At 40.9% G+C, this 12,538-nt stretch overlaps 2 protein-coding genes across 2 annotated transcripts; both read right to left on the bottom strand.

The window, feature by feature from the left end:
* Positions 1–2,209: 2,209 nt before the first annotated feature.
* Positions 2,210–4,870, bottom strand: kcnk12l (potassium channel, subfamily K, member 12 like). The gene is made up of 2 exons (XM_072662146.1): positions 4,510–4,870; positions 2,210–3,482 (listed from the first exon to the last, which is right to left on the bottom strand). Exons 1-2 carry the CDS (start codon positions 4,853–4,855, stop codon positions 2,470–2,472), a joined length of 1,359 nt encoding a protein of 452 aa, XP_072518247.1. The 5' UTR covers positions 4,856–4,870; the 3' UTR covers positions 2,210–2,469.
* A 5,393-nt stretch (positions 4,871–10,263) lies between these two features.
* On the bottom strand, positions 10,264–12,445 carry sdhaf1 (succinate dehydrogenase complex assembly factor 1). The gene is made up of 2 exons (XM_072662266.1): positions 12,318–12,445; positions 10,264–10,948 (listed from the first exon to the last, which is right to left on the bottom strand). The coding sequence occupies exon 2, from the start codon at positions 10,914–10,916 to the stop codon at positions 10,668–10,670; it is 249 nt and encodes an 82-aa protein (XP_072518367.1). The 5' UTR covers positions 10,917–10,948; positions 12,318–12,445; the 3' UTR covers positions 10,264–10,667.
* Between the last annotated feature and the right edge of the window lie 93 nt (positions 12,446–12,538).

The following is a 12,538-nucleotide window of genomic DNA, read 5'->3' as shown; positions in this document are numbered from 1 at the left end:
TGCTTTCAGATTTTTCCACACCCACACCATGTTCATTCTTAGATCTCACCAGCTATCATCCAAAACCCGTTCAGTGATGTTAAGGTCTGGACTCTTGACATTGTTGCGTCATCTTCTCACAGTGGAAGGATGGACAGAAACATCTGTGAATTGTTTCAGATTTAATTTTCCCTTTCTCTCAAATATAGAAGTGCTGAGTATTTGATGGAGGCAGTGTTGGTGGTCTACCAGGTCTTACACAGTTGTTAGGGGTCCCAATTTCTCATTATTTTTAAATCACTCCAGCATTTAACTTTTCAAATGTCTGGTTTCAGTCCAACTCCACTGTGAACAATCCAGACAATCCAGACAATTCAGCACATTTCTCTAAAATGACATATTTAACATCCAACATCACTAAGTGACTGTTCATAGCATGTTTTCAGTTAACAGAAGGCTTTACTGTCTCTTCAGGAATTCTTGGCACTCAAAATAAGGATGTCTGTGAAAAATTGCTTGGTTTTACACAAGTCAATAAAGAAGAGGATAAAACTTAATTAGTGCTGTTTATCTAATGGGGACAGGTTTGGTGTTTTCCCCCACTTATGCAAGTGGACATTTCTTCAGAAATATCTCCTTAAAAAAACTAAACATACTTCTATTTAAAGGACATTTTGACTAGAAATTAAATATATGAAGTGTGGTCTCTGACCTTTGCCAACTACTGCAAGTTAAGCGTTTAGCTGGATACAGGTTTTAAAAGAGTAGAAAATGGGCAAACAAAAAGACCCTAACAGAGATGTAGTATAAAGATTCTTCCTCAAGAGGGCAGCAGAATGCACCTCTGTACACAGGATTGTATGCAATCATGTCCTTCTGCAAATGCTGTTTTAACGGTCTCCTGTAGAGACTGAACCATTTCAGTAGAATAATGATAGTCCTCAGCTTCAACGGCAGATGAAACTAAGCTGTGGAAGCACACAGGCTGGAGAGGAAATGTGGCAGTTCAGTTCAGACTGGCTATAGTAATATCTTCTACAATTAATCAGTATGATTAGCCTGTAACCATTAGGTCATACACTGGAAGTCAAAGTAAGGATTCATTAAAAGTGCACAGCAGCTATTTACAGTACAGTGTATTATCTACATTATACTTTCTACATCTTTATACAGTCTATCTACATCTGTCTACAGTTACAGCGCATCTCTACAGGTCTTGGTTTAGGTTACCTAATCACACAAAATTGTACATGTGTCCAGACCAATGATATTTCCAACAAATTCTGACAGATTTTGACAACAATAAAGGGGTCTCCATGAATGCCAGGAATTGCAGTTAGCTGTCCATTGTTTAAAAAAAAAACCTCAGTCCTAAAATATTTGTATTCACTTCAGTTAATTTGTTTTTAGGGGAACACTTACTATCACTGACAGCTGCTGTTAAATGATGTCGTATCAAAGTGCTGTTAAATGACTCTTGTCTTTCCCATGCATGGTGCTTTTCTGAGAGCCTGACGCAGCAGCGGCTGCACGGCTCTTGTAAATCAGTCGGTTTTCCTGAAGAGTCCCTGAAGGAGCTCTCCAGAGGCCCAGTCTGATTGCTCACCATATAAGCCAATCACTTCAGCTTTTCAAAGTGACTCCCAGATGAGCCGATACAATTGAAATGCCACAGCCTGTTACATTTTCCGAGCAGATGTGAAACTTCAAATCCGATTTCCTCTACAGAGGGACCCACCACCTTGCTCATTTAACACGACCTGTCTCTGCAAAACTGCATGAATGAACTATTTTAATTAGGCAGATCTTAGGAGATGCAGCTAACTAAGACGTGGTCTATTCTTATATACACACCTTGACCATTGTACTGTGAGTGTTCGCACTGTTCAACCCTGCATACATTGTACATCTGTTTGAGCTCCTTAGACACAGAATTAGTTGCATGCATCATTTCCTCTGTAATATATGGTTGCATGTCCCCCATGCGTAGTAACAGCACCAATAACGGCAGGAAATGTTTTTACCTGTTTTTTGAGATCCCAGCGATTCAATCAGACAACTGTCTATAGGTCTCAGATTTGTGTACAACTTGATAGAACATGGGTGCACACTCTGACTAACCTGCAAAACCACCAGACCTCAATCTAAGTTCTGGATCTGGAACAGCAGGTGAGATTCTGCAATAGGTCCACATGAACTCTGCGTCCCTGTTTGTGGAAGAGTGGTCTATAATGGACAAACTGTCCCTAAAGAGACAGGTGGAATCCTTACCTGTCAGGATTGGTGCTGTTATTAAAGCACAAAGGTGCATAACTTAGTGTTAGACCATCAATACAACATGCCATTAAATTGGCATATTCATGGTGAAATCCTGCTTTCTCTCCTCTCTTTCATGCATGGCAACTCATTTGCAAGATCCAAGGCCTCGAAACTATATTGGCTGATACTGGTCACTATGTGCTGGGTCACTATCTCCTTCTAATGAATGAACTACCTGTCCACACTGGTCTCTTGTAGCCGATTATTCATGATAGCGAACGCCCCCACTCCGCCAGAGAATCCATTCTGGCGAATGTGGCTCTGTCTAGGGTTTCCATGGGCTGTCTCGGAGAGCTGCTTCTGCAGAATTGCTAGAGAAACCTTGTTGGCCATAAAGTCATTGACTGAGATCATTTCTCCAGACAGTCTGCGCCCTGTTAGATAACCTCCATCTGGCCCCAGGCCAGCATCAGTCTCACTGTCGCACACTGTTTCCACTGATGCATTAGTGAAACGCTGCTTCCTCGCAGCCTCGTTCGCAGGGGCAGGGTGCACTGCGTTTCGCTTTTGCGCCCTCTGCCGGGGGTGGCTGGGCAGGGGGTGTTGGCTGTGGCGCTGGCTGGGCAGGCAAGGGCAGCAGCAGCCGCAGCAGGCCCGTCCTCGTCTCCTGTAGGTGCGGCCTCGGCAAGGGCACTGCATTTTGCTGCAGTCCAGCTTTCCTAGGATCCAGTTCAGCGTCTGCTTGATGATGATGGAGATGACGTTGAAGAGCGAGTAGATGCAGCAGACGCCCATGAGGATGAAGAGGCAGTTCCCCAGCCTGTAGGCCTCCTGAGCCTTATAGCTCTCCCTCTGGCTGCTCACCAAGTCGCCGAAGCCAATAGTGCTGAAGGCCACAAAGCAGAAGTACAGAGAATCAAAGTAGTCCCAGTCTTCCATGGCCGAGTAGAGCGCCGAGGCACAGCACGCAATCAACAACGCAGCAATGCCCAGGATCAGCATCACGTAATACACGGATGGCTTCCAGCCCTCCAGGCTGTCGTCCTCACCACGGGCCTCCACTCCCCCCACACCAGCCCGCCGCAGCTGCCTCTCGTGACACCAGCGCATGATGTATGCTAACATAGTGATGATACGCTCCAGGAAGAGGTTAAAGAAGAGAATAGTTGCAGCACAGCCGATGAGTCCATAGAATATCAAAAAGACTTTACCTCCAACTGTGGCAGGTGTGGTCATGCCAAAACCTGTAGAGAAGAAAGGGGATCAGTATGAGTGACATTAAATGATATTCATCATTTAAGAGTTTTTTTCCTGTTCAGAAATTGTGTCAGCTCATGATGATTTGGGAGGCAGAGACAAAGAGAGAGGAGAGAACTCAAAGAAATTCTGGGTTGGAGTTCGGGTGGCTCCCTGCCTTGGTAGGCCTGTCCCCCATCCCGTATGTGGAGCCAAGAATGATAGATGACAGGGTTAAGAGGGAGGTAAAGGGTTGGGATGGAACTGATAGGATGTTAGATGAGGGAGGAGGGGCTTCAGGCATTTCAGTTATTTCATAAATCTAGTTAAGGACAATTCCACTGATGTTTCCAATGTTCTGATAATGTAAGCAATAACATGTAAACAAAGCCATTTGAATTTGAATTAGAAGAACTGGTGGATTGTAGAAAAATGTACAACCAGGGGTTGTGATGCCAACAACACAAATATGGTCATTTCTATTTCTTCTAATAATCCACAGCTTTCTAGAGCTAAATGTTGTCATTATTGACTTCTGTCAGAGAAACTGAATGTTCTTGGTATAAAAATGTAAAGAAAAGAGGTATGTGATCCTGATTCTGGAGTGCTGGTGTTCAGTTGGGTTTGGTGATTACCGTTAGTACCATTACAGTTACTAAAACTAGCAATTAACAAATGGGATGGCATGTTTGAGAAGGGAAATGTGGAGCATGCTTAAAGGTAACAGTGCCAATAAATGTTCTTCAAATTAATGAGAGGAAAAACTGGTTTCACTAAAGACTCTTTCAGAGAATGGCAGTTGTTTCGTTAAATAACTATTTTGGTAAATGAGAAGCGTAAGTGTGAAGAACCACCACATAATCTGAACACTCTGTACCAAGTTCTTCAATTCTGCTCCTGGAAGCCTGGAGCCTGGTGTCCAGAACAGTGTTGGTGATTTCCTGATTTATTCATGTGTTAATGGCCAGGTCTGAAGTTGGACACCCTTCTCACAGACTGAAGAGAAGAATGCACCTCAAACAAAGTGAGACTCACCTATTGTGGAAATCACTGTGCCAACAAAATAGAACGCCCCAGAGAAGTCCCAGCGGGGTCTCAAAGCGTCCACTCGAATCCCAGTGACGAAGGCCTCCTCATACTGCCTCAGCAGGACCTGCAGGCTCTCCAGACTGAGCCTGTGCTGCTGGGTGAAGTTGCCCAGCTGTTCCTGCCACTGCTGGTGAGCCTGCAGCTCAGAGGGCCGCTCCAGGGCAGAGAACACAAGCGCCCCACACAACAGGTAGAGCAGGATGAGCGCCGCCAGCAGGCCGAAGCGAGCGTTGTCCTCATTCAGGTGCAGTGGCAAGCAACAGCTGCTGCTGACATCCGGTCTCCGAGGCATGACTTAAGCACCAGTGGGAAGTGACACCACCAGGCAAACATACACGGCCACAAAGACTACAGACACACATCGACACGCACACAACACAGGAGGCTCGTCTACAAGCCACAAGCTAACATGCATGCAATTATAGATGGTTTATGACTAACTGGACAAGGCTATTGTGCAAAATAAAGAATGAGGGAGCCTGTCCACTAACACATTCTGTATTTTAATGAATCCAGCAGCTTATCACGCCTTCCAATTATGCAGGGATGAAGGGATGAAGGGGGCAGAAGAAGCAGGCGAGAAGAATAAGGAGGTAATAAAATATGATAAACCTCCAAGAGTAGGGCTTTAAGATATGCCATTCTGGGTAGCAGGTAACAGGAGGCAGTTCAACCCCAGATGGCTATCTCTGCCCATGGCAGCGTCCAAGTTCGACGAAGAGCTGGTAACAGTGAGGTGCTCCTGAAGAACCACCAAGCTCAGCCTCAACCATCCCTGCAAAAACAGCATTTTTGACTGAGGGCCTATATGGTGATGACAGGCATGACTTATTAGTGTTACATTATGTATATATGTCTTATTAGTCAAGTAATGATGCTAGTAATAATCTTAATATGGCATTCATAATCATGTATACAGAGCTCAAGGTTTGCATTATTAACTCCCATAAGGTGTAATATGAGCTTAATTTATATCTAATGAATTAATACTCTGCTATGAAATCTGTGCAAACTTTAGCCTAATTATGTTCATAAATATCTTAATAGTAATATTCACAAGGATATATGACAGAAGGTTAATAATTAAAATACATAAGAAAAAAAAATCAAGCCTTGTTAATAAGAAGCTTTACAACAGCATTCAGAGATCAGTCGCTTCCACCAATAACAATCGATCACAATATCCATATCCATGTGCGAACCACGCTCATATTCCACGCTATAAAATATGAATACGTGTTTTATACAAGCTTTAGAAAGTTTCAGAGCCACGTTCAGCAGCTGATGTACAACACTAAGCAGTTTTGATCAAATGAAGCAACTTTCCTACACCTGTTTAGACAGAAGAGAAATCACATGCCACTCACCTGATTTCTCATCAACCCTCATCTAACGCCCGGTCAGGAGCCTTTCCAGCTAATCCATCGCTCTAGTGAAAGTCCTGCTAACTTCCAGCAGCGCGGTCAGTCCGCCAGTTCTCCTGTCAGAAAGTGTGTGTTGTCTGCTGCAGTGTTGGCCTGGTGGAATCGTGACGGACGGCTGTGTGTGTGTGTGTGATCAGTATAGAGGAGTGAAGTGGAGGACAGCAGCAGTGTCAGGGGGAGTGAGGGAGAGATAGGGGAGGGGTGCCAACTCAGGGACTGATTGCTGCAATTGGCAAAAGATTTTAGAAATGCATCCTGCCTCCTAACCTGTAATCATACCCTTTCCGTCTTCTGAGAGAGAAAACAGAGCGGATTTGAGGAAAGGGGTCAATTTAATTTGCATTTCCTATTTTAGCTGGACTTAATATAGCAACTGATAGACTAGACCAACACATTTTCTGTATTTATGTTGTAATATAATATAATATATTATTATTATTATTATTATTATTATTATTATTATTATTTAGCATAATAATGTGTTTATTAATTAATGTATTAAGATAAGATAAGATAGTCCTTTATTAGTCCCGCAGTGGGGAAATTCCCATTATTATTATTCGTAGTAGCATTAATAATATATAATAATAAAATAACTAACAACAATAACAATTATTATATTGCGTGTTATTCTGTTAATGTTAGTCATAGCACTTTATAATAATTATAATTAAGTAAGGTTTTTTATAGTATTATATACTAATAAGTATTTTGTATTCTGACAAATATAAAATATAAATATATATATATGTATATGAATAATAATAAATAATACTAACTAATACTAAATAATAAAATAATAATAACTATAAAAATGTCACCATTTTTCCAGTAATGTTCAAATCTCAGGAGTGTAAATAACACAATGTTTAATTAAGGTTGATGTAATTAGGCATTTTTAAATTAAACCAAATTATCTTAATCAGCTTAACATGCAAAGCTTGGCTCAAACATCATCTTCTTAAGAACACTTTAACACTCACTACCTAAAACCCCACTACATTTATCATTTTCTTAGATCCCAAGATAAGTGACCCCTTTTTCCTTTTCCTTAGTTGCAACTGCAGACTTTGCAGGAGGCTACCAGACCATGCTTTGTTCTGACATCAAGATATTGCTTCATTTGATGTTTCCTGGCAGAAATAAACCCAAACATGTGGCGACAGAGTGGTGTCCTTCCTCTATTGTGCTCAGATGGTAGACTGCCCGAGACTCTACGCCTTTGTTCTCTCTGACCAGTCACTCATTGCCTTTCATCTTGGGTGCTACCTCACAAGACACTGTCCGCCCATCATTAGAGTGCTGGCCATTGCCTGTAAGTGGACAGGTGCAGTGGAGACTCTAAATCAAAAGAGCATCATGTGTTACACGGTTGTGAGCATGTTCTAGCTACTCTTCAGAGTTTACATGTGCTGTAATCATTCAGTAAATCTGTTAAGCTGCAGCTAGATTCCCTGTTACTCCACAAGCACAGTGCCTAATCAGCTGCTTGGGCTGAGCGTGCAACACTGCCTTTAAAGTCATCAAGGGATCTGAGAAATCAATCTGCATAATGGGATTCACTGCAGGTGCTGTTTGATGAATACAATGATGAACCAAGGCTTATTATAGTCCCCCCCTGATTCTTGTCTCCCTCTTCCTCTTCCACCTGCGCCTTTTCTTTTCCTCTTATACAAATCTTATGTGTTCATTAATTCTACAAATACTAAGCATGTGAATGTGAACGGCAGACATCAAAAGACAGAATAATAATAAATAAATCGATTATTATATCTATCCCTAACCAAAGGGTCCTTGCTAGATAAATAAATACATAAAACAGACTTTTTGTGACTGCACAGTAACATATAAAAACAGGCTTAATTACATATATATTTTATTGTTTACTTTAAATTCTGTTTCAAACAATTCACCTAATAATGATAATTACATATCAAACAGAAATACTTGTAATACAAAAGGTGAAGTAATTTTAAAGAAATAATTAACTGAAGCATTAAATGAACACCTTACTTTACAAAAGAAAATATCATAGCCAATAATCAGTCAGTTTGTGGTGAAAGCAAAATTGTGTCAAATATGATTTTCTGATGAACAACTCCTTTAAAATAGCAACAGAAAATAATTCAAAACAATAATATCATTATTTACACAATGTATACATTATATAGCGAGATGGCAGAGATTATATGCCTCCTGGCAGGCATATGCTCTAGTCCTGTCCATTTCCCTTTCAATGGAGAATCTCCATTCAGAATGCTTTGTAGTCCAGGACTAGGCTTAATCCCTGTCTGGGAAGCTCACAGAAGGTCATATACAGGACAAAGGGGAAGCACAGACGGGGTGAGGCACAGAGGTCAAAGCTACAAGTCAGAGCAGTTCAAAGTTATAAGTCACATTTTCAGAAGAGTGGAGCAGAGTCTAAAGCTTGAACTCTAGAAGCAAACAGAAGTACATTCTTCTCAACTTCTGCATTCAGTTCCTTCTGAGATGCCCTGGGATTCCTCCTTACAAAGTCAGCTACACGTTCAATGCACTCTTTCTGCAGACACAGAGTTAAAACGTCAGCAAAGCTCTGTGATCTAATATCACACAGAAATTTGGAAAACATGGTTAGAGTAAGCATTTTGACAACACTGGATTTTAAGCAGAATTTAAAGATTTAATTTAAATATTTAGATTAATTTAAAGATTTAAAGCAGAAAAATCACATTTTTTGGTTGTAGTAAAGGTTTCAGTCTCAATCTCTAAATAGAAGAGACGGTGATCCTGTGTCAATTCTATTTAGAGCTGACCTCTTATAAACTCTGGAAATGTAAGGGGAGCAAAAATTTAAACTATTATAATCGACCACAATTACAGTTTGACCATGAGTCCCATATGAGAACATAATAATTGTGACAACTTGATAGTACAATGCAAAAACATGACAGGAGGTGGCAAAATATTTCCATATGTGAAAGAGTATGGAAAAATCATGGAATTTATAACAGACAATGAATCTCGCTTAATATGATCAGCGACATAAATGACTCTAGGTGGAATAGGATCTCGGTTTCATTTAATAAATACTGTGCAAAAACGTCCAATAAAAATAATGTGATTCATAGATACAACTTACCCTGTAAGCATCCACTTTATCTTGCCCTGATAGCCTATGCAGGACTTCTCGTGCCACCTGCATGCCAGTCACAGTAGTGAGGAAGTTCTTGCACTCCACACTGTCAGTCTTCAGCCAGCCAAGCAGAGCTAACTGTATATAAAAAGAACGCAATCGCATAGCTAAAAACACATGCTTATACTAGTATACTAGACATATTTTACCCTCTTTACATTTAACTTGACTGCATTCAGCGACAAGAGCGTCCTAGAGGTCAGAATCTCGGATGGTCACCACGCCACCTCAGCCACTGCTCCACAGTTCAATGCCAGGGAGCTTTAAACCCCTGAAGTTCACGCCTGGCAGTAATCATTGTGCCAGTAGGTAATGTTTATCTGCTCCAGAGAGTCTTATTCTATTGGCAATACTTCTCTACAGGGACTTGTGTCTTGAGTAACGAGTGCAACTTGAAGTGAACGTCACTAAATGCATTCATTACAACGGGTGTCCACAAACTTTTGGACATATAGTGTCGCTATATATACACACACACACCATATAAACAACATCATATTTACATGAAAAATGTGTCTGTAATCTGTAAATGCGATGGAGACTGAAATTAGCTCTAGCTTAGCTAGCTAGCATGTTGACCAACCTGCTGAATTAACTGGGCATCTGTCATCTCGTTGCTCGAGTTTGTCCTCCTCGAATCCGCCATATTTCTCGTTAACGTCGAGATAACACACAGCTGTTCTGAGTAAATCAACACCCCATCATTAGGTCCCAGTAAAAATAATGACAATATTATAATTTGAATTAGTTTTAAAGAAATATCGTCTCTCACCTCTTCCACTTCCTGTTTACACAGGCGGAGGCTCGTGCTTCTGAGAAAGCTTCTAGACGTCACTGCCCTCTACTGTCCAAGTCTTGTCTAGACACATCTTTACCTTTAAGCACACATTCCTTATTTTACTTTACTTTAAAGTCATATGCTATATATTTAAAGTGAGTCTACTGTTTATTATACACTGTAAATTCATTATTAACTGTTAATTGTCCCCCTTACAGAGCACTGGGTAGGTCCTCCAATGCACCTTAGTGACAGAGCTTCAAGAGTATGCTATTACATACTACAAAAAAAAAAAAAAAAAAAAAGAAACATGACCAGAAAACAAACAAAAAACACCTCTTTATTCATTATAATGATGATCATATTTCTCCACTGCATGTGGACAGATCAGGATAAACAGTTCTGGTATTTGCTATTACAAAGAAAACACACTTCTATGTATAAGGTCTGTATGAGAGTGTAATAGTGGAGTACAGTGATGGTGGAGCAGCATGTAAGCAACCACACATCTAATAATTTAACTTCACAAAAGATCACATTCTTAAAAAAAAAATGTATATAATAATATATATATTATGTATATATATATATATATATATATATATATATATATATATATAATATCATATATACGGCAACAGGATGCCCTACGTTTCTGCCACCTCCTGAAATACCCGCAGTCTGGCCGCTCAAATCAAACAGAAGTCCATCATACAGAGTCCACTGATCAGCTGTCCTCCTTGGATTTGCTGAAGACTCCCAGCTGTTTGGTGTTCACATCTTGGAGCTGCTCCAGCTGCCGCTGGGCCCGGCGGAGGAGGTACTCTATGTACATGACTTCTGTCTTTTTGATGGCAGCGTTTGCCCGAAACTCCTCTTGTATCCTGGGTACAAACCCTGGCTTGGCTCGTCCCGCACGGAGAAACTGACGGTATAGCGACAAGACCTGCTTCTGTAACTTACTGTGGCGCGCCATAGTGATTATGGAGGGAGTGTGGGAAGGGTAACCTAAAGGAAAGAAAGATAAAGGACAGGCAATGATACAGCAAAACAAGATTATGTGGCGTATAATGGCATGTGAATGTTTGTTTGGGGGTAACACTTGTATTGAATTTATTCATATCCAAAAAATAAATACGACATGTTTAAATGATGTACAGTCATGCCTTAGACAAACAACTGACAGTATCCATTTTAATTGTGATTACATGTCATTTTTAGAATTTTATCCACACTCAGATTAAGATTTTCCATTATTTTGTTTAAAACAGCCTTGTAGTAACTAAATGACTATATATTTTTTTTTATATCAATTTAGTGATATAGTTATGATTTTCCTGCTGAAAAAAAAAAAAAAAAAAAAAAAAAAAAAACACCTGTCCAAACTGGTCATCAAACTGGATAACCTGCTTTACCACACTACTCAACCAGTTTGACCATGCTGGTAGACTAGCTAGACCATCAAACTCAAATGAGCATTCCCTATGATGGTCAAGAGCTAAGCCGATCAAGCTGAGTTTGATGGTCTAGCTAGTCTACCAGCATGGTCAAACTGGTTGAATAGTTTGGTAAAGCAGGTTATCCATCTTGACGAGCAGTTTGAACACTGTTTTTCTTTGACTAAATTTGACTAAATTTATCAAAAATACAAAGTTACGATTTCCCTGCTGAAGAAAACTGTCCAAGCTGGTCGTCAAGCTGGTTGACCTGCTTTACCAAACTACTCAACCAGTTTGACCATGCTGGTAGACTAGCTAGACCATCAAACTCAAATGAAAGCATCCCCTATGCTGGTCAAGAGCCAAGCTGGTCTAGTAGTCTACCAGCATGGTCAAACTGGTTGAGTAGTTTAGTAAAGCAGGTCATCCAGAATAACGGCCAGCTTGGTCAAGTTGGTCATGCAGATGGTCTATCAAACTTAACCAGCTATCTTACTAGCAAAGTTGACCACCACCTTGACCATCAAGTCCTAGCCCTGATAATCTAAAACCAGCTAGAAACAAAAGCTGATCCAGCCCTGGACTTTTCAGCAGGGTTTGGTGACATTCACTGCTCTCGTGTCTTGACATGTGTGCTCACCAAGCTCAGGATCAACATCACATCAACCACAGGAAATGTGTCCTAATTTCAGATGTGGACATAAACTGGCCAATGCTTTGACAAGACCTCACCTGACCTGATCTGACCTGATCTGACCTGACAGCACACACTGAGACTCAGGTAATGGCTTCAAGTCAGAACTAAACACAGGAAGAGCTGCAGTGTTCAGCAGGCTTTGACATTATCCAGGTGAGTGATCTCATGACCAGATACATAACGTTAACACTAGCTGACACGTTACTTAACTGCTGGCTGACGTAATACAGCTGTACTTTACCTGCTGGGCCGCGGACGTGTCGGTGTTTCGTGTCACTGACAGTGACAAACTCTAATATGTGCTAAAGTCATTTTATTCATTTTACCGCTCAGCTCCACGGCTTCTCCTGCCCTCGCTTGTGCTCTTCCTCGCTGTACGCTGCTTCTCTACAGCACCGCCCACTAGTGGTCTGGGTCTGCAGTGCACCCATATTCACCTCCACATGCATGCTTTTCTTTTCT

Source organism: Salminus brasiliensis, chromosome 18 (genome assembly GCF_030463535.1).
Source record: "Salminus brasiliensis chromosome 18, fSalBra1.hap2, whole genome shotgun sequence".
In the NCBI taxonomy this organism is placed as follows: Eukaryota; Metazoa; Chordata; class Actinopteri; order Characiformes; family Bryconidae; genus Salminus; species Salminus brasiliensis.
Note: the sequence above shows the minus strand (reverse complement) of the source record. Positions and strands in the feature narration are given on the sequence as shown.